Raw genomic sequence first — 27,099 nt, forward strand, 5'->3', positions numbered from 1 at the left:
TATGTGAGAAGCAACGTACGTCTATTAATTTGTACGATTGAAACCACCAATATCTGGAAATTTACATTCATATTCTTCTTTATTCTGGGGATTAACACTGCATTTCTTTGGGAAGGGGTAGATTTCTGTCATCTATAGCTCCTTTGATGTGAGGATAGTATTGGAGCTTTCTTGCTGGCTGTGTATTATGGCTGTGTTCAGTCTAGATGCAGTTGTAGCTCTCTTATGTGGTGGTGCAGCTGCAGCAGTTGAATTTGATATTAACCTGAGGAGTAATTTTCAGCCCCAGGACTGTGGGGCTCTTAAAGTTGAACAGTCTTTTTCTCTGCAGTTGAACCTACATGTTGCTGCTGTTTGGTTCTTGACACTAAGACACATGGATGCTTTTCTATTATGTTGGTCTTTGTCTTCAGTGACGCTCTCTGAAATGATAGCTGCTCCATCATTGAGTTCATGGTGAGAAGAGGAAACATTACACACGTTTAATGTGCAGTGAAACATCTCCATGCTGCTAGTGATGTTGGTTCAATGTGTTTATGAGACGCAGAGAGTTTATCTTGTGTGACTATTATTAAATAATGAGCTTTGTTGGAGGCCTACGTGGTCAGCAGGTTAATACGTCTCTTGATGTTCCACCTTCTCTCCTCCATTCTCTCTCTCGTGCTTGTTTGAAGCATCGTCTGCCGCCGTCCTGTCTCTTTTATTCTGATTTCAATATAAAATCTAGTCTTTTTTGGCAAGCTTTCTTTTTCTCTTTGACAAATCATAACAAAACAGTGTGAGTTTTCCATTTAGTTTTTCTCTTTCATATTTGCAACAACTTGTGATGTTTATGACAACTGCACCACTCGGACGGTGCTTGATGGAAAATTGGTTTTGAAATCAAATCGACTGCTCGTTCCGGCAGGCAGCTGCTTAAGAAACAAATGGCCGCGGTGGAGACAAAGCTGATATGAAGGCGCCCCGCATCGCCTGGAGATTGTAATCTCGCTCGGCCGTGCTCAGTATTGATCCACGATGTCACGATTGAGAGTGTAAAATCAGCAACAAGTGGCAAAGGAGCGGAAGTGGTTTTGTTCTCCTGGTATATTTCACACAGTGCTGCATATTCAAGCCTTGAATGGGAAAAATCATGAATCGGCTTTCGTAGGAGCCATTAAGAAACACGTAGACTATAATCACTGCACCTTATTCTTAGGCCACTCCAGTAGAGGCGCAGGCATTCAGCTTGAAGGGTCATGAATGAAGCCAACCACACGCAGGGTAACTGAGCAGGCGCCTCACACTGTGAACGCTGAAAAACAGCCGCTCGGTGGAATGACTTCTTCTTTCTGAGGCCTGAGTGGAGGGCAGCAGAGAGGAGAGATGAATCACGCTGCCTGCTTTCACTTTGTACTGCAGACTGAGCTTCTACAAAAAGCACACTCCACATGATGCTATAGCCGCCATGTGACGGCCAGTTAAAAAACCATATAGGAGACATAGTATGCTCATATCCAGGTTCATAATTATAAAGTAGATTAGTACTTTAAAATCTTGACAAATGTTTGATGACTGTGTGGTAGGTGTATTTATCTTCTGTGCTTGTATATATAGGCAGAAGGAAATTAAATACACTTCTTCTTGTATATCTCGGGAAGGCAATGATCCTCACCAGCGTTTCTCTCTGTTTGTTGTTTGTTTGTTTTGTTCTCCCCTCCGTCCGCAGAAGGAGAGGAAAGCGGGAGGTTTATTGAAGCTTCTATCGGGGGCGGGGTCCAAAAAGAAACCCCGCTCGCCTCCCTCCTCCCCGCCCAACCGCAACCCCGTGGCGACGGACCCCGCGCACCATCCTCACCACCACCACCATCACGCCCGCTCGGGTTCCTGCCCGATGGCGTCGCACGGGCGAGCCGGCTCCTGTCCGATCGAGAGCGACATGGCCGGGGCGATAGGGCTGGAGCCGCTGCACAGGAAGTCCGGGTCCCTGGATACCAACTTCCCCTTGTCACCCCCCGTAACCCCCTGCACAGCCGGCAACCCTCTGTCGATGCTGCGGCCTGAACCCAAACCCCTGTCCAGAGAGAGGTAGGCCCACATAGATGGATAGACGGTTAAATGGATGGATGGATGGATGGCTAGACGGACGGATTGATGGACAGATGGACAGATAAATAGATGGGACAAATGGATGATTGGCTGGAGAGATGGATGGATGGATAGACAGACAGATGAAGGTATAGACAGGCGGACAGATAGACCAATAGATAGATAGAGGGACGGATAGGGATGGATGGATAGACAGGTAGGTAGACAGGCCGACAGATGGATGGATTGACGAATGGATAAATGGACGGTTGGACAGACAGAGAGATTTAACCTGATCAAATATAAGAGAGTCTCCTTTCATAGGCCGCTGTTGACTTCTTTTAATATTAAGGTTCAATGAAACAGGTTTCCATTATATAATCAATCATGGTTTTGTTTTATAAAGTGATTAAAACACTTTATTCAGTCAAGTTCTGTGTGTAAGATAATGGCTCCACACCAAATACTGTGGGCAAAGCACTTCAAGTATTTCATCTGACAAGTGACCATATTAATCCTGACAGAAAATATTAGATTATTCTGACAAAGTGGTGAAATCTCAGGCTGGAGGGATTTAACCATCAGGATCCAGAGTGTGAAGAGAGAGAGAGAGAGAGAGAAACAGTCCTGAGAGAGTTATTAAAGCTGCTGATAACAAAAGCTCAAGCACAAGAGGACAAATGGACACAGGGAGAATCAGCCAGAGGCAACTTTAGAACCATTAAGGCAGCTCTCCAGTGAGTCCACTCTGTGGGGAAGTTACACCAGGGTTTAATCAAGGTGATAGTTCTCACTCTGAAGCCTGTTAGCCAGCAAGTTCCTTACTGCTGACCAGGAGCAACACTTTAAACTGAGTTGAATCATCATCGATCTTCCTTTTTATTTTCTCCTGCAAGAGAGATACAAACACAAACACACACTCACACACACACACACACACACACACACACACACACACACACACACATCTCCTTGATTCCAGAGAAACATCACATTGACTTGATCTAACCATAGTTACTTCTTGCCTAACGCTAACCGAACTGATTCTAAACCTGCCCTTAAAACATGTCTTCACATTAAAATTGATGATTCACGTTATGAGCAGTATGGGGGATTGTTGTGTTTCTGTGTTGTTGTTTTTTACGTTTAAATAAGTCTGGGTGAGTGGGTGAGAGAGAGAAAACCATCTTGTCTTCCCAATATCTGGTCAAATCAAACCCAGTGGGACAGTGGTTCACCACCAAAACACAGACGCAATGGTTACAGTAACATCTGATATGCACCGATAGCTGCAGATATAACAGGGAACAGGGCTGAGGGCAAACACACATACTGGTGGTTTCACATTTGAGCTTTTCAAGATTGCTTATCCAAGCCTTCGAAGTTGAAGTAGTCAAATTTGGAAATGTGTGGCAGGAATGCATATGAAAATCAATGCTTACCAAAACTAGAATGTCACTCTTAAACAAACAAACAGAAAAACACGTTATCTGTTTATTTATATATTATATTTATAATTAACAGTAGTCAATTTGTGGAGCTATATTCTACTGCTGTAACAAATATTTCAAACTTGAGTTGAAATGCAGATAATTCCTGGAACTCATCAAAGATATTGTCAATGTTTCCTTGTATTCACACCTCTGTCTGTGTGTGTGTGTGTGTGTGTGTGTGTGTGTGTGTGTGTGTGTGTGTGTGTGTGCGGCAGGTTTCGCGTGGTGGTGCCCTACCCCCCGCAGAGCGAGGCGGAGATCGAGCTGCGGGAAGGAGACGTGGTGTTCGTCCATAAGAAGCGGGAGGACGGCTGGTACAAAGGGACGCTGCAGAGGACGGGGCAGACCGGTCTGTTTCCCAGCAGCTTCGTCGAGAGCTTCTGAACTGGAAAGAGTGGACAAAAGAACACACACACACACACACTGTTCCTGTTTCTGAGTCACACAACACCCACACAAACATGCTTCTAAGTCACACAGATGCAGACACACACACAAGGGTTGGGCCGATTTTGGTTTTGGATTAAATGTGGAGACTGACCTTAAAAAAAGGTTCTTTGGTTTTAAAGAGCTTTTCCAAGAAGAATTTGTCACTAAAAATTGACCTTGAAATGAAAACATATTTAATACTGTCACAAAGCAACATTAATATTATTGATTAATAACAATAATATCTTTATTTATTAACAACTTCTCAAAACAAAGTTACAAATAAAACGCACAAGTAAAAACACATAATTATAACTCAATCATATAGAATAAAAGAATATAAAGCTTCAATGAGTGACAGAAATGTGTGACCAGCCAAGCTTTGATTCACAGGAAGCTACTGACTCAGCCGGCCTACTAGTCTGAAGAAACCCATATCGGTCCAACCTGCTTTCACACACACACCCCCGCACACACACACAGACACATACACAGGAAAGTTAGCTCCAGCTTCGACCAGCCCCACCACACAGGAAGCTGGGCGGCTTTTCCAGTCGTCCTGGTCCCTGTCCACCTCATTGCGCGGACTCGTGATGTTGACTACTGAAGGCCCACCGACTCCAAGAGCACAGAGAGACTAAAGCCCGCCTCCCAGCCCCCCCCCCTCCCTGGCATCATCCACCAGCAAACACTAGCACAAAAAAGGCATTAGCTCTGCTTTTCCGCTGAGACCTCACAACTTGATTTTCGGGTGCTGTCTTTGTTTTTCGATGCGTTCGGAAAAACTTTAGCGCCAGTTGACGAGGGGAAGCGTGTGAGCCCCCCCGCCGGGATCATTGTAGGCACGTACCTGTGTCTAGTTTGTGACAACAAGCACATGTGTTTCCTTTTCGATATGTGTTAAATGCATGTAGCATTGTTATGTTTTTTTGTATATGTTGAAATAGCTGTTTGTGTTGTCCCAAACTAGCCATGCTGTGATGACCGGTCACGGGATTTTTCATTTCAAAATCAATGGGTGCAAAAAGTAAAATATGACTTTAAGTGATTCATTTTTTTTTTCTAATTATATATATCTTATATAGAATTTCTACGACCATTTTTAATTTGCATTTCTCCTTCGTCGACCTCTGACCTGACTAAACTGGTTTTCGCTGAATGTACTGAAAATGAAAATGGATTTGTATTTATAGAGTTGTGTTTTTAACTTGAAAATGGAATTAGAGACAAGGAAATGCACTTGATGAAATCTGATACAACTTGCCAATATATCGACATACACAGTATTTCACACTCATATTTGACAGAAGGGATATCCATTGCTACTTTTCACATATTTTAAGAGGAAGCACATTTGTCTTTACGCTGGCACAAATCCCTTTGGTAGGAGGAAAATAACCACTGAGCAGCGACAGGGATTCCTTCTCCTCAGCCTTTTCTGGAGATACTGTTGAAAGTTTTTTTTGCAGCAATATCGAAGTACAAGATGTGCAGTTTTCATGGCCGTGGAAAAATGTACAGTCGAGGCGGAAACACCCCGTGAGTCCGAGGGCAGGGACGCAAATTCTTCATCACACGACTGCCAAACGTTGACGACTTTTCCTCCTCATCTGCTAGACCTCTAACGAGTGTTTTTTTTGAACAGCGTAGTGTCAGTCTGCTTTGTCAATTTCTACGTTCCTGAGCTTATAGATTCAGCTCTAGTTTACATCCGCCACAACCATCTACCTTTATTTTTCTGGAGATAGAAGCACAGCAAAACTCAAAAGCTTGACTTGCTCAGTGTGCGTATGTGTGTGTGTGTCAATGCCAGAGCAGTTTCAGGGGCAGCGGTGGCTTTCCTCACCTGTTTCTCAAAGCACAAAACTGCCACTTGCCCTGTGCACACGGGTGAGGCTCACTCATTGGCCGAGCACACGGGTGAGGCTCACTCATTGGCCGAGCACACGTTTGTCTCATTGCAATCGAATCATAACCTGGAGTCAGTGAATGAGCACATGTGAGTCACCTCGGGTAAAGAAGATTGTTGTGTCCAAAATCAGCCACTCCTCCTCGGACCCCTACTCACTTCACTCAGAGGGATGTAGAGGACTGTGTAGTGAGCTCAGCAGCAGATTCATATTTTAAAAAATTGGGACGCTGCCCGGCTAATTTTAAATTTGAACACTTAACAGGAGCGCAATGCATGATGGTATATATTGCTCAGTAAGTGACCATTGGTTGTCCTGTATTTTTCACAATGTACTGTGGGATACAACGAATGTATGATAAAGGGTTTAAGAAATTTGACCAAACATTGGGACAGCCTCAGAAACAAGCAAGTGATCGGTGAGTGATTCCGGACACAGCCAATAAATTGCAGAAGATTAATCGGAAAGAGCACAGTAAATCTGTATTGTTACTTTCACCATGATTAGATTGTGAGGAGAAGAAAATTCAATAGAATCCTTTGAACAGTGAAGGAACGTGAACAAAAACATGGAGGCGAGACAAATCTCACAGAGTGAAAAGCGTCGGTGAAACCTGTCAGTCAAACCCTAGTGCCTACAAATGCCAAAACACACACACACACACAAATACAAACTGCATCTAACACAACAGCCTGTTTTTGCTTTTTTTTTTGCTTGACTCAACGATTAAAAACCAGCAGGTCCCAGAGCAGCTCTGCACAAACATCCCGGGCGAGACTTTCTCTGCGTGTTTGTATGGCCGCTGAACAGAGGACTCTAATTTCTACTGAGTCACACTTAAGCACAAGTCCTCATTCGTGTCGGAGGTGAACGGGTCTCTGTCTTTTCTTTTTCTTTGTCGCGAGGTTTATGCTGTTAGGAGGAGGAGAAGGAGGAGGAGGAGGAGGAGGTGGAGGAGGTGGAGGAGGAGGAGGAGCGTTTACAAGAGTCAAAACATCAGGAATACAACCACTGTGCACAGTGGTCACTTTACATAAGGTTTCACTCATGTTTGAATTCTTTGTGTTTTTTTGTTTCCGTGACGTGAGCTTGTCTTTTGGCCTCAGCTTCCTGGTTGTAAATACCACTCGAGTGCTCATGGTGACGGCTTGAAACCACATGTGAACAAGCCAATAACAGCGGGTGGTCATTTCCCCCCCGCTGGACGTGGACACAACAACACCATTGCACATCAACATTTCTTTTCATGGGACATTTTGGCAAAATTGCTGTCCTCTTCCTTGCAGGAAGCCAGAGCACTCGCCCAGCCATCTTGAATTAGATGTCAGCCATATTTGTTCCTATGGATACGTGTGTGAGGGAAGGGAGCCTCTGTGTGTAGCTCTTTACAGAAAAAAGACAACTTTACGACAAGCTGTTGCGTGGACGCTCATGCCTCATCGGCTCTCGGGAGGCGGTTTGCTGGAGAACAGCGGTGCAGCAAAGGAGAGATTAAGAGAAAAAAAGAAAGTATATATAATTCTATATTGTGCAGAATATTTATAGGCCTTTTGTGCCATTGAAGTCATGCTCTGCGCTGACCGTGCCCAGCGCGCTACCATGTGATCATTACACATCGTCTTGTACTGATGACCCGTGGTGGATTTGATTGTTTTTTTTTCATGTCAAGTGCATTTTTCGCAATAAATGCCTTTGTTTTAAAACGGAATTTCTGTGTCTTTTATTCATTTTTTTGCATCTGCTGCAGCTTTGTGATAGAGATTTAACAGAATGATTTGTTTAATCTAATGCATAACAAACACTGTATAGCTCATTAGGATTTTACACTTATCCCCCAGATGATTCAGCCTGAGCATCACATTGTATTCTGTTCTAATTCCAATTATTCACTCTCAATGTGTTCTCATTATGCGCTACACTCCAGGTGAGGTTATCTGACGACGTGTATCATTATCCGTGTGATCCTGACACTTCCTGCTGTCTGTTCATTATTCCCTCCCATCTTTTGTTCTCCATCCTCCTCCCCCCTTCTCTCCCTCTGTCTCTCCATCCAACCACCAGCATGGCCGAAGTGTGTAATTGGTAATTTCAGCGCGTCGTCGCCGCCGCCGCTCCCCCCTCGCATGACAACCTCATCTCTCCGCCAGCCGGGCCTGTCTCCCAACCATCAACCCCCATTTGCATTTAGAGTGAGTGGCAAAAGGTGACAAGGGTGTGTGTGTGTGTGTGTGTGCGTGTGCCAGGGCAGGAGTGTGACAGTTATCTGGGATGTAAGCACACTCTGAAAAATCTTGACTCAGACATACTGACTAACTAGTATATTAAAGCTGAGCAGGAGGCAGACAGCAAATTTAGATTTCTTCTGATTTCTGCAATGTCGGGAGAAAAAACTTGGAGAAATCTATTTGCATCCAATATCTGAACCAGCCAGAGGGTAACTTAAGGTGTCTTTACTCACACATACACACACATACACACTTTCTCCAGAGTTTGTCTTGCTGTAATGGTTCCCCTGTGGTTCTTTTTCCCACCCAACAACAAGGTGCTGCAGGCTCCTGCGGGGAATCGATCAGCATTCTTCAGCTTTACGCTAGACCCGTCTGTCTACCTGTCTGTGTGCCAGAGTCACATCAAGGGCAGCCGAGCCAGAGGGTAAGACACTGCAGGGAACAAGACCTCTACCAGGCGGTAGAGCAGTCCCTGAATTATGTGTGCGTGGGCTGGGAAGATGCTGTGCTGTCGAAAATCGGTGGTAATCCTTTATTCTCTTGACTTCTGAACAACTGGAAGAGACGTGGATGTCTCTAAATGTTAACTTTAATATTAAGCATAAGGTGTAAAAACTGTTTTAGTGCAGCAGTAGAAACCAAAAGTAAATTGTACACAGCTAAAACATTCCTCTTTGATAAAGCTTATACTGTGGTTAGTGCTGGGACAGATGAGCCCTGAACCCTCCCTTACTTGTGCTGCCATAGGCCTAGTCTGCTGGGAAAAGTCCCATCATGCACTGAGCACTTCTCTCTCTCTCTCTCCATCTCTCCGTCCCCCATTTATTTTACTACATGACATCAACTTTGTGTTTATTTCTCTCCCATAGTTTTTGTTCTCTCTCACTCTAACTCAAGAGCTGCAGGATCTAGATCTGCATTAGTAAACAATTCCTTGTTCCTTGCCTCTCTATTCTCTCGCTGTGTTTTGGGTTGTTGTGGGAACTGTTGGGTTTCTCTATGATATTGTGAGGTCTCAGCCTTACCATGTAAAGTGACATGATATAAGAAAATAACTCAGTTAGTGTGCTGCTGATGAAACCTTGAACCCTCTGATATGACTTTAATATTTCCAACACATTTCTGGTTGCACTCTGTTGACCTATAGGGCTGAGGGCATCGGCTGTGAACAGTAATGTCCCTGGTTCACCTTTGAAGCGTGTCTTTTCTTTTCTGTCTCTCTCTTTGTCCTCTTATTTCCTGTCACCACGGACGTAATTTGGGGGGGGGACACAGGGGACATGTCCCCTGCGCTTTTTCAAAAGGCCGTTCTGGTCCCCTGCAGTTTTCACCGTCCGGAAACCATGTTACGCTATGGTAAACAGAGACTCGTCAGGCACTAGGACCAAGCGGAAACGGCCGCTCGAGCTGAAGCCAGTTTGCTTTCGTTTAGACCTGCCCACAAGCTCCTCCATTGGCTCTGCATTCCTTGTGTGATTGGCCGTCCCCGCTGTCACTCCATCAGGTTATAAACAGCACCAGGACGCACACCGGTCTGCCAGTTGGGGAGGAGGCCGTGTTAATCTTCCGCTGTAAGTTGGGCGTTTGTTTTGCCTGGGCCACGTCAGCTGGAAGGATTGTAATATCAGAGGTTTCATTTACATTAACGTTTGAATCGGTGTGTGTGTGTTTGGTAATTAGGCGCAGCCAGGATGTCTAAAAAAAGAAAAGTGGACATAAGAGACTTCTTTCAAAGTCAAAGTGCAAGTTACTCAAAGAAATGCGTTACACCATCCTGCGACACCTTCACTGGCTCCCAATAGAGCAGCACGTCCACTTCAAGATCCTCCTCATCAATTACAAAGCTCTCAGTAATCTTGTAAAGTGTATTTGAGTTTTATTGAAAGTGCTGATAAATAAAATGTATTGTTGTTAAAAAAAGGCGCGAAAATTTCTGGAAGAAAGCAGAGGTACCAGTTTCTATCAATCGCTCTAAAAACCCCATTTCCTAACTTTAGCCACATAAAATATATATGCAGACGTTCAGGAAGAGCTCAGGATGCTCACAGTGAAGCCGGTTCAATGATAGGAACTAACTACAGTTTGGCCAAAAATGCTTCGGTTTCAGTGGTTTGTCTCTCAGCGGTGTCAAATGTCACAGGAGCCGCTGCGGGTGACTGCTCTGCTCTGATTGGTGGGCTCCACCAGGCCCTGACAAAATTTCTTTAGAAATGTTCTAGTTGTTGTTATTATTATTATCATTATTATTATAACAGTAGAGCCTCAACAATGCAACAGATTTTAAAAAGGTTATATTTAATGCCAAAGAGATACACTTATTTTCATGTATTATTTTTTATGTTGAAAGGCAGCAACATGTTATGTTGTAAAACACTAACAATGAAAGATTTAGGGAAAAATACAATAAAACCTCGGATTACAAATGTGATTTTATACATCAATACTCATAATTGTGAAAAAAAAAGTTTTTTCCTCTATAACCGTATCATTAAAATTGATGATTGTTGCACCCCAAACTGTCCCACTGCTCATGTCATGCATCAATATATTTTTGTCAGGTGACGGATAGTAGAGATGGTGGATCTGTTAACCTCGCCACTGTGTGAAAGAAACAAAGAGATAACAAATACAGTGTTATCAGACAAACCGTGTAATTATAAATATACACCCTTTCACACCTTAATTGCCACGATCATCCTGTAAGGCTTAACAAGACGAGAAACTACTATAACTGCCTAAAATGACAGTGGTTCTGTGTTACATTAATTTTAAATAAATTTGATCACTTGACTACTTACACTGAATTATGGACATTTTATTCAATTTCTCCCCACCTGTGATATTCCTCCCAGTTTGACCTGCCCACCACTGGGTAGTGCTATGTAAATGAGGTCTGTTTACCATATATTCCAAAAATAAGTGTAAAATTGGTGCTACTGAGATGGAGTGAAGTTGACTAACAAGGTGAAACACAGAATTGGGTGATAATGTTTTGCTACATGCTTTACAACCAGACAAACCAAAAAAAGGGAACAGTAAACTTAAAAGTAGCAACAGAAAACTAGAAGAACTACTAGAAAACACAGTGAACTGAAGAGTTTTATAAAAAATATTTGTGTCCCCCCCACCTCTGAAATCAAAGTTTCGTCACTGCCTGTCACCACTACTGTTGACTGTCCCCAAAACACTAAACATTTCTTTAAATTTCTGGCACTCAACTGGAAGGTGAAGTCCCGGGTGAAATCTACAGTTAAGATAATTCTCTTTTTTAAAACATGTTTTGACTTCCTGCTGGTGCATGATATCATCCACAGATCCAAGGTGGTTAACTGTAAGAGCAAAGAAACAGACAGGGTAGGCAGACAGTGTCTTGACAAAAATACAAAGATTTATTTAGCAAGAAGGAAAAAAAAAAGCTCCCAAATAACACTGTTTATTCCTTAAATACAAGTGTAGTATATATGTGAAACAAACTTGACTCCATCAGGCATCGGTGTGTTCCCCTGGATGTCGAAGTGGATATGTGTAACTCTAAGTAATTTCACACAGGTAAGGCACTAACACATCTCAAGCACTAGTGTGAATATAAAGTGGCAGTGTTTGTGAGTTAAGTGTTCAGAAATCACACCCCTACTGGAAACCAGCACCGGCGTCCTGGCTCCCTCTGTACGGTTAAAAAAAAAAGGCTGCGAGGTGTGAAACCCTGTCTAGTCGTGACTCCACAGAGACGTGAATATAAAAAAACAAGCTTAAAATAAAGTCGCAAATGCTTCCTCCCGCTCTTCCTTAACTCCCTCTGGAAACACTGGCTTGATATGTCTTCTTTTTCCCCACAAGTCAGCTCTTTTTAGACAGACTGGTTTGCAAACTTCCAACTGTTTGTGTCAGCAGAAACAGTAACGAGAGCAAGTAAAACGAGATATATATATATAAAAATATAAATATGTTGTAACTTGTACTACCTCCTAAAAGACCTGTGACTGGATGGGAGAAGTTCAACACTTCGAAGTAAATCTTTCCCTTTGGAACAGCCACAGGAGAATCAGTGACTCCTGCAGCTTTTTGCCATGCTGGTGTGCACATATTAAAAAGCTAATAGAGCATCAAGGAGGCGTAAAAACAATATACAGAAGAAGGGAAGGTAATTCTAATGCCCTGTGACCATGCTCATGACAACTGTTCAGGAATGAATGCACTAAATGAAGCTTCAGAAATCATCACGGATACAACTTCAGCCCTTTTCAGACACTGAACGTGCAACGTTGCAGGATTCAGCTACCAGTCTGTTTTATCACACAGTAGATCTACAATATGCTTGCATCTGCTCACTGTATATTCATTCCCAGTGCAGTGGCAGCACTGGGATTACATGGAAATACAAGATGCTTTTTCTAGTTTTGCAGTTGAATAATATTCAGTGTGAACATACACACTGCTGTTTTCCTGTTTATTTTTTCTTCCGTAGGTTTTCCAGTCACAGGGACAGTGGATAACAGGTAATAACTTTGATGTACTCATGTTTGTCATTTGTGATTAGGCTATGATGTATTATCACCCTCTGGCTTCATGGTGATTCTCAAAACATGGGTTAATTACACTGATTGGCTTACTTATAAAAAAACATGTAGCTTAATACATTTGCAATTATGCACTTGATTACCATTCCAATGGTGGATAATGGTAATGGTGTAATTGTAATTGTTGATTGATGGTGGCTGTTATTGATTGAAGTCTTAGTAAAGCTATTAAAAATAATCATCTCATCTTTCCCTTCTGGTTGACGGAGACAACTTTAGATTGCCACCTGATGGTAATAGACATGGATAGAGGAGGAGTAAATCTGAATTTAAACAAACGGTCTGAATGGAGGTAAATATATTCACAATATACTTTGAGTGACACAACTACGACTACCCCCCCCCCCCCCCCATGAGGCAGTCGACAGTTTCCGTTTCAGCTTTTCTTCTCGTGCTCACGCTGCTTCTGTGCACATGTGAAGCGTCTAGACTTAGATTTCTCCTCTAATCTCCTTTTTTTGTGTGCAACAAGTCAGTCCAAATTCCCAAAGCAATGAAATGCCAGTTGTAGTCATGATGAAAGAAACAGTCCTGACTGAATAACATACGGAGGAAGATAAATAACGATACATTACATTACCGGCTGAAAAGTTGCTGAATTGACATCAGTTAACTCTAATTCACAGTATTTGGCAAATTCCGATAGATTTATTTTCACTGAGCATTAAAAACAAAAGGATTTTTATCCTCTCCTGTTTGAGCTTTTAGATTAATCCTGCAACTGGTTGTGTTATAGAAAAACTGCCACTGCAACTTACTTTTTGAAAAAGGAAACTTACTGTTTTCAGACTTTTAGATTAACATGTAACATTTTAATTTACCGGATGAGGTGAATGTCTGAAAAGGGCTCTTGAATAAATTATAGGCATGTTACACTATGTTACAAACGCTCGTATTAGAAAAGTCACAAGACTAGTTTGGTGCATAACAAAACACAATGAGTCTTTAGATTAAACAGATAGAAACAGATCAACTGTAAGTGATGAGGTCCCTCAGACTGTATTATTTGTACCTATTAATGTCTTGTGAACTGTGTACATCGTCTAGTGAGGAGGCTGCGTGAGGATCAATCCACTGAGGTGTCACTCAGTCTGGGCAATAAAAAGGAGGTATATGGGAAATAAATGTTTATATAAAAATGGATAAATATAAAATATTCCACAAAGAGGAATAACACACACAAAGAGGATTAAAAATACCGTTGAGGAAAGGGTACATTGGATTCTTGGCTACAGTCAATATACTTTGGCACAAAATCAAACTCACACACTGCTGGTTTGTGTGGGGTTTCCCTGGTTAGTGTTAGAGACTGGCCTCAAAGGGCTGGAAAGGATGTGGGCAGAAAGCCACTGGTTATACTGGTCTTAGTGGAGTGTACTTGAGAGTCTTCACATGAAGCCGGAACTAAAGGAGAGAAGAGGGGCAGATGTAGGCAGATCAGTAAGCTGAGGATCCATTATAACATAAAAACATAATTCCTATATTATTGAATTTCTTCTATGTAGAGCCACAGTGATATGACCAATAAACACCTTCAATGTCCTCTACGTCCTCAGCCTATAGGGTCTTTTCCATTAAATATATTCTCTTTCTTAAACTTAAACCAAACAGTTAAATAATCAAATGCAAGCAGTTTCCAACAACAGGCATCAAACACCCAGATTCTAAAAAGTCCACGCACGCCTGTGCACTTCATCATCAAACCAACAGATGTGTAGAAGTAAGGATCTTTAATAAATCCATGATAACAAGCATCAGTCTCTTACTTCTTGCGGTCCTTGTCCTTCTTGCCGTTGACAGTGAGACTCTGGGCCTGCAGGAGGTGAGCAGCAGCTCGTCTCTTACTGAAGGAGCTCTGGTCGTCATCGAGGTGTCTCTTCTTCTCCTCCAGGGAGGCTTTCTCATCTGCGTGGAGGCGCTTCAGCTGCTCAAAGCGGCTCTGAAGCTAAAACACACAAACAGCGACAGGGAACAAGGTTAGGTTACGGATATGCCTGTGTTTTGATGGAATGAAGAACACAAACATTTCATTAAATTTAAGAAGAAGTTGCTGCCCTCTGTAAAGTACTTTGAGTGACCTTGTATTTGAAAGGTGCAGTCTAAATAAAAAAGAGCAATGTCTCAATGTCGACAGCTCATTCAATCTACATCAAACTTGGTGTGTGTGCGTGCGTGTGCGCGTGCGTGCATGCATACATCTCTCTCCGCCTCCTTCAGCTCGCCCTCCTTCTCCTTCACCCGCTGCACAAACATCTGCCTCATTTCATCCTCTCTCCTCTGCAGCTCCACCAGGAACTCCTGTCGCTTGGCCTCGTAAGTCTGCTGCAAACTACACACAAACACACGTGTGTTATACATATTTCACAAAGGTCAATAGTGGGTCTAGTCAGCAGTACATTTTGCTTTGTGTACTGTAGAAGCAGGAGTTTGTGAGTTCACAGCGCACCTGACAGGTTTGCACTCTGGGTCTGTGTCTTTGAAACCCATTTCCTCCAGTTTGCAGCGTCTGTAGAGCTCGTAGTGTCTAGTGTGTGTCTGTTCTCTGAGGTCCTCCATGTTTACACAGATCAGCATCTCCCTCAGCTTCACAAAGTCGCAGTGATTCTCGTTCTCCACTGAAACACAAATCAACAGACATGAGACAAGTTTTAAAGAAAGTGTAAAAAAAAAGTTAAATAGAAGTTTCATAGTGTCAATTAACAGCAGGATCTTAGGCACACAACACACAGAAATCCCTCTTACCTTGAACTACACCCCAGGGATACTGACGAGCCTTCACCATCTTATTGCCAACGCTGACTTCTTCTGTGCTGCCGACAACAGCAAATGGCAAATGACCCTACAACAACAGACGGTATTAAAGCAGGATGAAAAAAAAAAATTGCTAACAAGTTTATTGTTTCAGGTACAACATGTACATTTATTGTCCTTTACACCAACTCGCTCAGCAATTCTGTATCACAAGAGTACAAACAGCCTCGAACACTGTGTGGATGTGTCAGACTGATGACTGCAATAATCAGCACCACCAAAAAAAGACTTCTCTAAAGACAAGTTTGTGACCTGAACTGTATTCGAGATTATTCAGGCCAAATAATAGAATTTAAGTTATTTAATGTGTGTGTGTGTGCATCTTCTTACATTCATAGTAGTGTTGACTTTGGCCACGGTCTCATCATCCAGAGGGAACTGGTAGATCTGGACGCCGTTGCTCACCAGCTCACTCATGATTTTAATCTTGAACTTATGCAGCTCGCTCTTACTGATGGTGTCAGCTTTGGCGATGACAGGGATGATGTTCACCTACAGCAGGAAGGGACACATGTTCATAAACACATTTCCTTCCTCTACTACTAATAGTTATTACAAATATACTGGCTTGAGAAAAACAAAATTGGGACCATCAATGTAAAAAGAAAACATCTGAATATACAAGTGAGGATAATTTAGTCTTTTTGCACTCTTCCACAGGTGGGGAGGTTTAAATGAGTCACAGCTATAAATAGTTTAATAGCAGCAAAGGGTTAGACAAACAAACCACTTTCAATGTTTAACAACTTGGTTCTTATAAATACAAGAGTTATTCTCACTGTTATTTGGATGTAGTTTTGGATGATTTAACCCGGTTACTAAGTTATAGCCTTATCCAGTTTGACATGAACGGTTTCAAACTAATCTCACTGACCACAGTAACATGAAAATGCATGCAGACAAAGTAAATAATTAATAGGGACTGGCAAAATACAACTATTCCAACATGTAAAATTCCTCATTTTAATCTGTTTTTAGATAAGTCTTATATAAACCAAGTTTACTGATGTTATTTCCGGCCCAGCAGCCCACTGTTCTGTCCAAGTCATCCCACATTCCTGCCTGTCCGTCATCTTGTCGTACCAGAGCGAGAGGCCTGGAATGAGCTACTGTCACTACACAAGTTCCTGGGCCAGACCACACACACCAGTACACACAAACAGAACGCACTGCTGATCCTAGCAGAGAAAACAAAACAATACCAGGAGATCTATTCCAGCAGCTGTCTGAGAAACAGCCCGTCTCTCTCACTCTCTGTGCGCTACACATTCAACACACGGCTCTTACTATGTTCGATCCGTACAGTGACACAAAGGGACAACTCGAGTGTGTGTGAGCGACTGTGATTACAGCATTCCGCTGCTTTTTCTGCTCCATTCACACGCAAATCCGGGGCTACTGACACTCCGGAGCAGTGAAATCACACAAACGCACAAAGACACACAAAGTCACAGCACACTGGGAGCATGGGAAAGTTTCTGACCACTTTAGGAGAGATAGACGGGAGGGGTTCAGGCAGTTGGATAGTGAGCCACTTCAAACGGAGACAAAAAACGGCCAAAAGAGTCGAGCCTTTTATACACAATTGGTAAATGGACTACGTTTATAAAGCACTTTTCACGTCCTCATGACTCAACTCATTCACCCACACATTCATACAGCACTTCTATTTATTGTTTCTATCACACGTCATTCACACAGTCGGGTTATTTGGGTTTCAGTGTCTCGCACATTGACATGCAGACTCTATCTCAATTATCAACTTCAATAATTTCCCAATTTGTGATCAGTAAAGTACATCCATCCATCCATCTATCCATCCATCGTGCTGTCTGTCACATACCTCAGTGTATGATAGTTATTCAAGTTCATTCACATAATTCAAAACTGAACTGATCCCACAATGAAACGTTGTGCACATAACATGTAGATCACTTCCCTCTGTTGGTGGTACAGGAGCATCAAAATGAACAAATAGACTCAAGAACAGTTTCTTTCCCTGGGCCATCAGAACTATAAACTCCACTAATTCAGAAATATGATATATTGCTATATAAGTGCAATTTCCATTCTTTGCAATAACAAATTGCTAACCACCCTTCAAAATAAAGTATTTATTGGTCTCTTATTTATTGGTTGTCATTTGTTGGATTTTAAACTTGCTTTTATAAATGTTGACTGTTTTCAAATGTAGCACCTCTGATTAGTTTGTACTGCTTTCTCTTGTACAATGACATTAACGGCTTTTGAATCCATTATTCTTTTAAGTCAACACGTACAAGTCCTTTAAGTACATGGTCGATTTGTCTGATCTTAGTTTTTATTACTCTGCTGCTTTTATGCTCCCCCATGCCTACTGAGAATATGATTAACCGGATTTAAATGATTGTATTTAGGTATGAATCTATAAGGAGTGTTAGTTCCCAGGGAGTTGGCTCTGTCTTTGTTGTCTTCTGTAGTTGGCTGAGCTTTTTCTTTTGTTTTTGGAAATCAGAGGGTGGAGCTGAGACCTTCGCAGCTATGCAGCACACCTGGGTAGTCTGGGCCCAGGAATCTATGAATCAGAGCTGCTAGATTGAGTCACTGCCAACTGACTTCACGCTTCACACCATGCATTCACACATTTAATACTAGTCACGCAGATTTTCACAGCTGACCTGCTCACAGAAAAACCTGCAATTAAAGCATTTTTTCAATAATTACAAACTATGTGCGATCACACTTTGAGCCGGCCAATGAAAAAAAGTGTCAGGATTAATTTGCGGAACTTTTGCAGTTTTCATGGGTGCTCCAGTCAAATTGGTTATTTGCCAATCTGCTTTCTAAAATGCTAAAATGCTGCTTTAGACATCCAACAAAATAAATAAAAGTCCATCTAATGTAATATACATTAAATAAGCTCACACACAAAGTGATTGTACTCCTACCTTGCTGTCTAATTTCTTCATTGTGACCAGGTCCAGGGATTTGAGGGAATGACCTGAGGGGGAGATGAAGTAAAGGCAGGCATGGACGCGCGAGTCATGGTAGTTGTGCAGAGAGCGCTTGATCTTTAGCTCCTCCTGCAGATAGCTCTCAAACTGTCGGTCGATGTAGTCCACCACCGGCTGATAGCTTCAGGAAAGACACATAAAGCTGATCAGTGACGTGAACACAGGATGTCTTTCAAAGTAATGATTCTCAAATCACATTCATCATCACAAAAACTCACTTGAACAAACATCTTTCCTCCTACACACTCTTACCTCTCTTGCTTGTTCATTTGGTCTCCGAAGCCGACGGTGTTGACCACAGTGAGGCGCAGTCTGACATTACTCTCCTGCAGGTCGTAGGTCTGAGCCCTCAGCTTCACCTGAGGCTCAAAGTGGGACGACTCAAAGTTCTCAAAGTTGGTATTGAATAGAGTGTCCATGAGAGTGGACTTTCCAATACCGGTCTCACCTATAGAGACAGAAGAAAAAGTGATTACTGCCAAGTCAAAAGAGTGTATTCCAACTATGGTGCGAAATTAAATGTTCTTCAAGATCAGACTGACCTAAGGAACAGCATGTATCAATGTACATGTAGTGCAAAGAGAATGCAAAGTTTATTTAAGTTGTTGCATCCTCACAATGTCATAGTTGTGTGTGTGTGTGTGTGTTACATTATGTATAAAGTATATGTACCGATGCAGAGAATATTGAAGCAGAAGCCCTGGCAGATGGACTTGTTGACGAGCTGATCTGGAAGGCTGTCAAAACCCACATGGCCATCCAGTCCCAGGGGTCGGACTGCTTTATCCTGAGGAACACATCACACAATCAAACAGGTCACTTTCAAGAAGCTGCAGCTTTTATAAACTTTTTCACAAAAGGATAAACCCCAGGATGTGGGATTATTTCACCAAACAATAATAAAACGTAAACTCTTATTTGTTCACTTGCCTCATGTGAGCACTGTTACATGAGCTACCTGAAGGAGTGACTGACACACTAGATTCATAGGGATAAGCTTTAATAGTCACCTATTCATTCATTTCCTATTGTGAGTAATTACAATCACTTCCCTATATTATTGCGATTTTCAGGTAACACATTTACAAGTAGCTGTTGGGAACTAGAACTAAAGATCAAACATGTTCTGAATAAGTTCCCTGTTTCTACTTCGTGTTCATCCCCTGGTCAGATTCCCCTGTTGGGATGTGTGAGCACCAAACTTCATTCATAATAGTGCGGATTTAGTGACGTTTGAGGAGCTACGGTGATTTCCTTCACTCATTAGAAAAAACATTGAGTAGTTATCTCTGTTGGGTGGTTCGGTGTCGGGAACAGTAGCATATCATTAAACTGGTGTTTTACTGAAACGTTTGGGTTGGCTACTGTTGAGTTAGCAAGCTAGTGCTAATTAGTTCAGCAGCATACGAGTGTATTGTGGTGGAAGGTGTTGAGCAGAATCCCTCTATTAAAACAATACAGTTGAAAAAAGCCCGCATGTTACTCTTGAGTATCCGTCGACGTGGAGGACCCGCGAGTTACACAGTGTGTTATCGTTAGAAACACCGCCAGGGTTTTAACTTGAAAACAACTTCCCAGGCAGAAACTCTTCACCGGGCTAACTGAGGCTAGCGCAGCGTTAGCACCGGACACTCCCTACGCAACTGTCAAAGAACCGAGTCGTTTGGTCGAACCACAAGGAGGGAGAAATACAAACCGGCTGCCGAGCAACATCCGAGGAAGCCATGGTTTGATACGGGACGGGTCCAGGGAGAGTGTCGGGGAAACAAATCAAAATAAAGACCAAAGTCTTGTTCTTCTCGAGTGGGATCAGGATGAGGCGCCGCACAGCGTCCACAGTCGACAACTGGACAGACCGCACCAACCAGAGCAATGCAGGAATGAGGGGAAATATTTCGTTTTTAAGATGCGCTTTAAAATGGACATCCTGTAAACTGGAGAAAATAGACAAGCGTTTTCAAATACCTGTTATTTTAACTGGGAATAAAGGATACACTATTATAATTAGAAACTGAATTCAAGCAATATCGATTTATTCTGGTAGTTCATCCCACCCCCTCCCCTCCTCTCTATAATGGTTCGGCTCAACTTTATTCTCCCAGTTGCTTTCATCGTAAGTGGAGAACTCCAGCAAAAATGTACGTGTCTTGATATCATAGGATTACATATTGTTGTGGGCAAAGAGAACAAACTGTAAAAAAAATATATAAAAATTTAATATATGTATATGTATAATTAAATATAAATATATGTATTTATTTTTATTTATTTTTTAATATATATTTTTTTAATTTGTTCTCTTTGCCAACATGTTAAAGCCCTCAAAAGCCAATTCATTTGCCTGAATAATAATAATCCTTACAATTTCAATAGTAATAAATATTATAAAGAAATATGGAAATTCCAAATTTTTCTCTGACTACTTAGGTTTGAAAGACATTAATCAAAAGCTCACTCTGGTTTATTACACAGTATGTGCAAATAGTAAGAATTCAACTTAATCATAAAAATAGCTAAATATGAAAAAAAAATATTTCCCAGTTGAAGTGCAATATTAGAAAAACCTTATCAAAGATAAATCGACAAATGTCTTGCCACAGGTAAAATGCTCTTTTTTATTAAAACACAAAAAATTCATACAAAACACAGGCATAGAGCACGTGTATAGACAAAGACAACATGAATGTTGTCAAACATATCACAAAGGGTTATTTAGACAATATGAGAAGGAAAACACCTACAAATAAGTTAGGAGCAAGTACTTAGTAAGAAGAAATAACAAAATAATTCCAAATATTGTTTAAATGGTCAGAAGTCGGAGTTTACGAGGAGCACTTGGACACAGCACAGTTTTTCCCCTTGGTGGGTGTGAGCATAGATATATATATATATATATGGGTATGAGCTTCAGCCAAGTGCGCCCCCTATCGACCGGAGCCTGACACTGGTGCTCCCGCATGGAGGAGAGGAGGAGGCCGGAGAGAGGAGGATGCTGTCGTCACTGACCTCAGTGAAATGACAGCAGAATGAACATGGAGTCATTTTAAAAAGCAGCTTTCCCAACCTCCATCATCTCTGCGCTGCGTCCGGCGCGATGATGGCGGCGCGGTGCACGGAGCGAGCCGTGCAGGAGTTCGTGAGGGAGAGAGGAGGAAGGGTCCAACAGATGGAGCTGATCGATCATTTCCTATCACGGTCCGTGGCGGCGGTGGGGGAAGATGTCCAGCCGGGGGAAGGGGTGGACCGCGAGGGGCTGAGACGCGTCGTGGACAGCGTGGGCTTCGTGAAGGTGGAGGACGGTGTGAAATTCGTGTGTTTGCACGCGGAGGGCAGCGCGGAGGCGGTGATGCGTGAGGACGGACCCGAGCGGGCGGAGTGCAACGGGAACATCCCGCAGACAGCGGAGCACCGTGGGAACGGCAACCCTGACAACACGCACCAAACAGGTGAGGGAGAGGAGAGGCTGCCTTTGTGTCAGTGTTGTTCTACCTCATCCTGTTTACTCCTCACGCTCCTACAGGACGTCACTACATCAGCTGCTGCAGGTCCCTAAATAGGATTTAACCAAGGTTATATTCTTATGAATGTGTTTAGTATTTGTTTACCTTTGTTAATGTTGTACAATGAAGCAAATTGATTGACACTAACAAGTTTGATAACAGGGTTTGGCCTTGGTTCTGAATTGGTTTTGGCCCAAATTGCAGCAAATCTGCCATTGTTCATTTAATGTGATTTAATTGAATTGTGACCTCTTCAATGTCAATCATTAAAAGCTACAACAATTCAGGATAATAATAATATAACACTGGGCTAAAAGGACAAAATGTTGCCAAGATAAAGGTCAAATTATGTAAGAGTGACGGACATACCAGATTCTTACAGTTAATAGATATTAGGAGACAGATATTAAGTTAAAATTTTACATTTACCTATTCATACATTTCTTATGTTGGGTATTTTGTTGCCCATCCCTATAATAACAGAAACAGCATGACTAAACTCATGCATCCCTGTTCCTCAATGTACATGTAATCAACAAACCACATCTGAGCTGAATGACAGTGACCGAGACATTTGTGTTCGCAGGAGTTCCCAGTCCACCTGGTGCAGACCTGGACAATGACAGACAGTCAAATGGAAACCAGCAACCTGCAGCCTCCTCCCAGGTGAAGCTGAACACAGGCCCCCCGACGTCTGCTGGGAGAGGGGAGGTGAAGCTGAGGGACAGGAGGAGGCGGGAGTCGGCTCCGGTCATCGGGATGCCAGACCTGGACCCGGCTCACCCCGGGTGGTCCCTCAGCCAGCAGGTGAGAGGCTCACGGAGGGTTTCCAAAGGCTCCCAGAGGGCCATGCTGACCAGCTGCCTGTCAGAGGACAGCACCTTGGAGGGGCTGGACCCCGTCGGAGATATCAACACGCCCAAGGGAAGTCGCAGAAACTTCATAGAGCTGATGATGAGTTGCTCTCCACAGGTAGGTGTTTCTCTGGCATGAATAAAACTCCCAAGTAGACTGTTGGTTGGTTTGTAAGCAATTTTACACAAAAACTACTGGAGGGATTACCACGAGACTAGGTTGAAGGACGTATTGTGGATCAGAGAATAATCCATTAAGTTTTGGTGCAAATCCGGTGCAGGTCGACATGTCAACATGATTAACAACTTGAGCTTGGGAGGAAGTATTTTTATATAAATATACAGACTTCAATCTCTTCAAATGGCTGCTGCTCTGCTTTGGTCGTGCATAACTTTAACCCATGTTCATACTGGGCCAGTGATGTCATGGCGAGTGCTTCACCTTTTGGGTGTGCTACAAAACCTTAATGACACATGAAGAGGAAATACTATCTGAATTATGCGAGTTGCTAATGTAACTGACACAATGTGACCCAAGCAGGGTTGTTCTCTGAAAATGACTATCAGGATTTCCCTGTGTGAGTAGCAGCATGATAAAAAGCGCAGCCTCTCACCAGCTCATGGAAAACACCATTTGGGGTGTGATCATAAAAGGGTTATGCATGACACGTAATTAACAATTCTGTAACCAAGAGATTTGACACAGTGTCGCAATCTAGATTTGTGTAACCATCTGAGGGCGGGGCCAGGAGGGCACTGACTTCAAATGAAATCTGATTGGCCCCTAAAGTACCTCTATCCTGTCAGTAGTTTTTTGTATAATAAACTAGTCACTTCCTAACAGTAAATATAATATTTTGTTAAGAATTCAAATGTTCAGTACACAATGTGCTTGAAAGTGTTTGCTTCCTTAAATCTGGGAAATTTGAATAATCTTGAATGTTTATGGTTCTACTGAGATCCTGTGCAGAGCCATTTTAGCAAGGTATTAACATTATTGTGTTATCTGCTGTGACACAAAACAATGAATGTAAATTGTGCTTCACTTTAATCTCCCGCGTTCTTCCCCTTGCAGGTCCGGAGGTCCCTGATCAACCGCGGCTCTCGCATCCGGGACTCAATAAGAAGTGACGGAGACACGATATCAATCCTCTCCTCAGCCACTGACGAAGACTGTGCCTCGGTGACCCTGGACCCACTGGAGCACGAGTGGATGCTGTGCGCCTCAGACGGCCTGTGGGAAAGCCTGCAGCCCCTGCTCGCTGTCGAGCCCAGCCTCGTGGCCAAGAGAGACTTTGTGACGGGCTTCACCTGCCTCCACTGGGCGGCCAAGCAGGGCAAAGCCGAGCTGATCTCCCAGCTGCTGGCCTTCGCCAAGGAGAATGCTACACCTGTGAATGTGAACGTGAGGTCGAGTGCTGGATACACGCCGCTGCACCTGGCGGCCATGCACGGACACACACAGGTAGGTGGCTGCGGCTGTGGATTAAGTGGGGTGTCATGTGTTAGGTCTGCTCGGTGAAGCGGCGGATGAGCAGCTACACCCTGTCTGCTTGAGCTGAAATCCTGAGAGGTCGTCTTCAAAACACAGCAAACTAGTAGAGCATACTGGTCCGCCAATACCCAACAGTCCCCTTGAATTCAATCAAGCTGTACCAGATTTTCCATACTCATAGATATCAGCTCCCTTAATGTGCCGAGTTATTCCCTGGGTAAGCTGAGAAAAGTTAAAATAACTCTGCTCCAAGTTTCGTGAAAATCCATTCAGCTGTTTTTGTGTAATCTTGCTTACAAACCAACAAACAAACAAAGGACAAGAGTGAAAACTTGATCTAGAAGCTACACCCAATTTGTTGTGACATATTCTATTCACTTACTACCTCCAAAGAGGTGGTTATGTTGTAAATTATTGTTTGTTTGTTAGTTTGTCTCATAAAAAATCTACCGAGGGGTATTCCTTAGACCTCTGTGGAGGGTTGGAACATCACATAAGGAAGAACCCTCACACATACACGAATGTGAAGCAACTATCCTGGGTCAAATTTCATTTAAGTGGATCTCCATGTGAAGCCACAGCGCAGTTTCCCTCGCCACAGGAAGCAAATGTTTCACCTCCTCGCGCTCACAGATTGGAAGTAAACGGAAAGTGAAGGGTCGGCACTGATGCATTTTCGTATGAGTGACCGGGCCTTAAAAACATTCAGATCCAGATTCTCGTCACTTTCTTAAACATAGTAAGAAAGGGCATTAACCCTGTTGGAGGTGTGCTCACTTTGAGCACTTAATCCAAAACGCAGCCCCACTGAAAACGGGATGCTGCGGACATTGGATAATGTCTGAGTGAGCCCATGTTAGAATCCAGCAGGAAAATGAGATTGAATTGTTGATAACACGTCAGTGTCAACGTGCAGTAAACAAAAAGACCTGATTTAATGTCCTGTCCGGCCTCATGCATGCTCTACAACAGTCTGAAGATCATGTTCCTATTGTTATGGATGAGTGTGAGTCAGAAAATTGCCAGCTGCGTTCTTCATATGCGAAAAGCAAACTCCAGAAAATGTCCGGACCTCAGCCTGAAAACAGCCTTTGTGAGAGAGGACGATCAAGCATGTTCCTAATGTAACAAGCTAGATTAATAGTGTTTTCATGTATATTTCAGCTGCTATAACACGAAGCTCAGCCAAAAGGTGCTTAAATGTCAGGTAACATGACTCCAGTGTCTGAATTTCCGTGGACAGGTGGTTCGCGTATTGCTGTCAGACTGGGAGGCCGACCCCGAGGCTCGAGACTACAGTGGGAGGCGAGCCATCCAGTACCTCTCCCCACCGCTGGCCGCCAACCTGCACAAGGAGGGACTGGTCACCTCACCGGGGGCGGAGTCAGACAGTGAAAACACGAATGGCGGCAGTAGCAGCGGAAGGGGGCGTGGCTGGAGGTTTGTCAGAGTCCTCCAGGGCAACCTGAACCCGCTGCGGCTGCTGAACCCCCCGGCCGAGGCGGCGGAGGAGGCCGGGAAGACTAAAGGGGGCATACAGAGGAAGTCGTCTCTGAGCCGGCTGAACGCCCGGCTGCACCGAGGGCGCCACAGGGCTCAGATCATCCACAGCGCCTCCTTCAGGGACGCGGGGGAGGTGGGGCGAGGGGAGGAGCTGCCCAGCACTCCCCTCCGCACCCGACCACTGTCCAACCTGTTTGGATGAATCTGCCACAATTTTTAATCCAGTTTGACACGTTTTGATTCACAGGATAAAGTTTACAATCTGGTAAGTCAGACCGGATGTCACCAAAATTTAAATGACACATCCTAATACAGTGTCAAGCTCTTTTTAAAGTCTTTTTATTATACGTTTTTAAAAGAATAATCTAATATTTTTTCAAAGAAATATATATAACTTATTTTTGTTCCTATTGCAGTTGTTAGATTTATGTTGACCACTAAAAACTTTTTTTTTAATCATGACACAAACTAAGTTAAAGCTCTGTGAATCTTTGATTTTTGCATTAGTGGTGTTTTCTATAATTTTTAGGCTCTTATTTAGAGCTGGTAGCAAATATTACACAAGTTTGTTTTTTTGTCTAATACCTTTCATGCAACAACCTTCACACACATTCACAAGCAGCGGGCAGGATTTGTACTGCGTCTACATTTATGATTTGAGTCACAGTGGAGAGGGATTTGAGAATAGCACTCGGTTTGATGCCACACGGTTTTATCCACAATCCAGTTTTTTTGATTGCAGAGTAAATTAATATATTTCTAGAGCTCATTTTCTATATTTCAACCTCCTCTGATTGGACGGTGCTGGATTTTTTTTAAAGTATATTCAAGTGAATGTTTTTTCTTTCATTCAAAGTAGCAGATTTTAATATTCAAACAGTTGTAACAACATAATTATTGTGTGTCCAGTCATCTTGTTTGCACTTGTCACTTTGAAGATAGCATGCAATAACTGGACAAAATCCCTTCAACTGAAATCATGGCAACTGTTTTTGGTCCTACTTCATATTTACATTTATAGTTGATATCCTATAGAATTGGGTGATCCAATTCGGCTGCAATCTGCTGGATCTATAAGTACACATGAGACTGAAATATTTCTTTACCTTAACTTCTGTTGATCGATACTTGGGGACTATTTCCAGGCTGTCATGGCTTCAGTTGGATCCAGTTATTTTTATAAAGGCGCTGATCAGTTACACACTACAGTTGTTTCAAAGGGTGGAAGCTCAGTGGGTG

The 27,099-nt window shown here is 42.8% G+C and overlaps 3 protein-coding genes across 3 annotated transcripts in view; 2 read left to right on the forward strand and 1 right to left on the reverse strand.

The window, feature by feature from the left end:
• LOC128455939 (E3 ubiquitin-protein ligase SH3RF3) overlaps positions 1-4,306 on the forward strand; it is a 93,625-nt gene extending 89,319 nt beyond the window's left edge. The window contains exons 9-10 of the mRNA XM_053439910.1: positions 1,709-2,067; positions 3,776-4,306. Of these exons, the coding sequence (XP_053295885.1) occupies positions 1,709-2,067; positions 3,776-3,944 (528 nt within the window). The 3' untranslated portion in view covers positions 3,945-4,306. The remainder of the gene's footprint in view (positions 1-1,708; positions 2,068-3,775) is intronic.
• A 7,186-nt stretch (positions 4,307-11,492) lies between these two features.
• Positions 11,493-20,363, reverse strand: septin10 (septin 10). Its single transcript, XM_053439643.1, has 10 exons — positions 20,205-20,363; positions 19,181-19,295; positions 18,761-18,956; positions 18,443-18,629; positions 15,846-16,007; positions 15,447-15,543; positions 15,151-15,319; positions 14,901-15,033; positions 14,471-14,649; positions 11,493-14,108 (listed from the first exon to the last, which is right to left on the reverse strand). The coding sequence occupies exons 1-10, from the start codon at positions 20,232-20,234 to the stop codon at positions 14,093-14,095; spliced, it is 1,284 nt and encodes a 427-aa protein (XP_053295618.1). The 5' UTR covers positions 20,235-20,363; the 3' UTR covers positions 11,493-14,092.
• Positions 20,364-21,602: 1,239 nt separating this feature from the next.
• On the forward strand, positions 21,603-26,062 carry sowahca (sosondowah ankyrin repeat domain family Ca). Its single transcript, XM_053440404.1, has 4 exons — positions 21,603-21,954; positions 22,595-22,980; positions 23,938-24,327; positions 25,601-26,062. Exons 1-4 carry the CDS (start codon positions 21,603-21,605, stop codon positions 26,060-26,062), a joined length of 1,590 nt encoding a protein of 529 aa, XP_053296379.1.
• Positions 26,063-27,099: the final 1,037 nt, after the last annotated feature.

This window comes from Pleuronectes platessa, chromosome 14 (assembly GCF_947347685.1).
Source record: "Pleuronectes platessa chromosome 14, fPlePla1.1, whole genome shotgun sequence".
Taxonomy (NCBI): domain Eukaryota; kingdom Metazoa; phylum Chordata; class Actinopteri; order Pleuronectiformes; family Pleuronectidae; genus Pleuronectes; species Pleuronectes platessa.

What these genes read in the sequence shown, in the direction of transcription:
- septin10 (XM_053439643.1), bottom strand. Translation starts at nt 20,234, where the DNA reads ATGGCTTCCTCGGATGTTGCTCGGCAGCCG. An exon ending in TCCCTGGGGTGTAGTTCAAG is followed by an intron (nt 15,320 to 15,446) that starts GTAAGAGGGATT and finishes TTTGTGTTTCAG; the next exon opens with TGGAGAACGAGAATCACTGC. An exon ending in CCAGAGTGCAAACCTGTCAG is followed by an intron (nt 15,034 to 15,150) that starts GTGCGCTGTGAA and finishes GTTTGTGTGTAG; the next exon opens with TTTGCAGCAGACTTACGAGG.
- sowahca (XM_053440404.1), top strand. Translation starts at nt 21,603, where the DNA reads ATGATGGCGGCGCGGTGCACGGAGCGAGCCGTGCAGGAGTTCGTGAGG. An exon ending in TGACAACACGCACCAAACAG is followed by an intron (nt 21,955 to 22,594) that starts GTGAGGGAGAGG and finishes TTGTGTTCGCAG; the next exon opens with GAGTTCCCAGTCCACCTGGT. An exon ending in CCATGCACGGACACACACAG is followed by an intron (nt 24,328 to 25,600) that starts GTAGGTGGCTGC and finishes TTCCGTGGACAG; the next exon opens with GTGGTTCGCGTATTGCTGTC.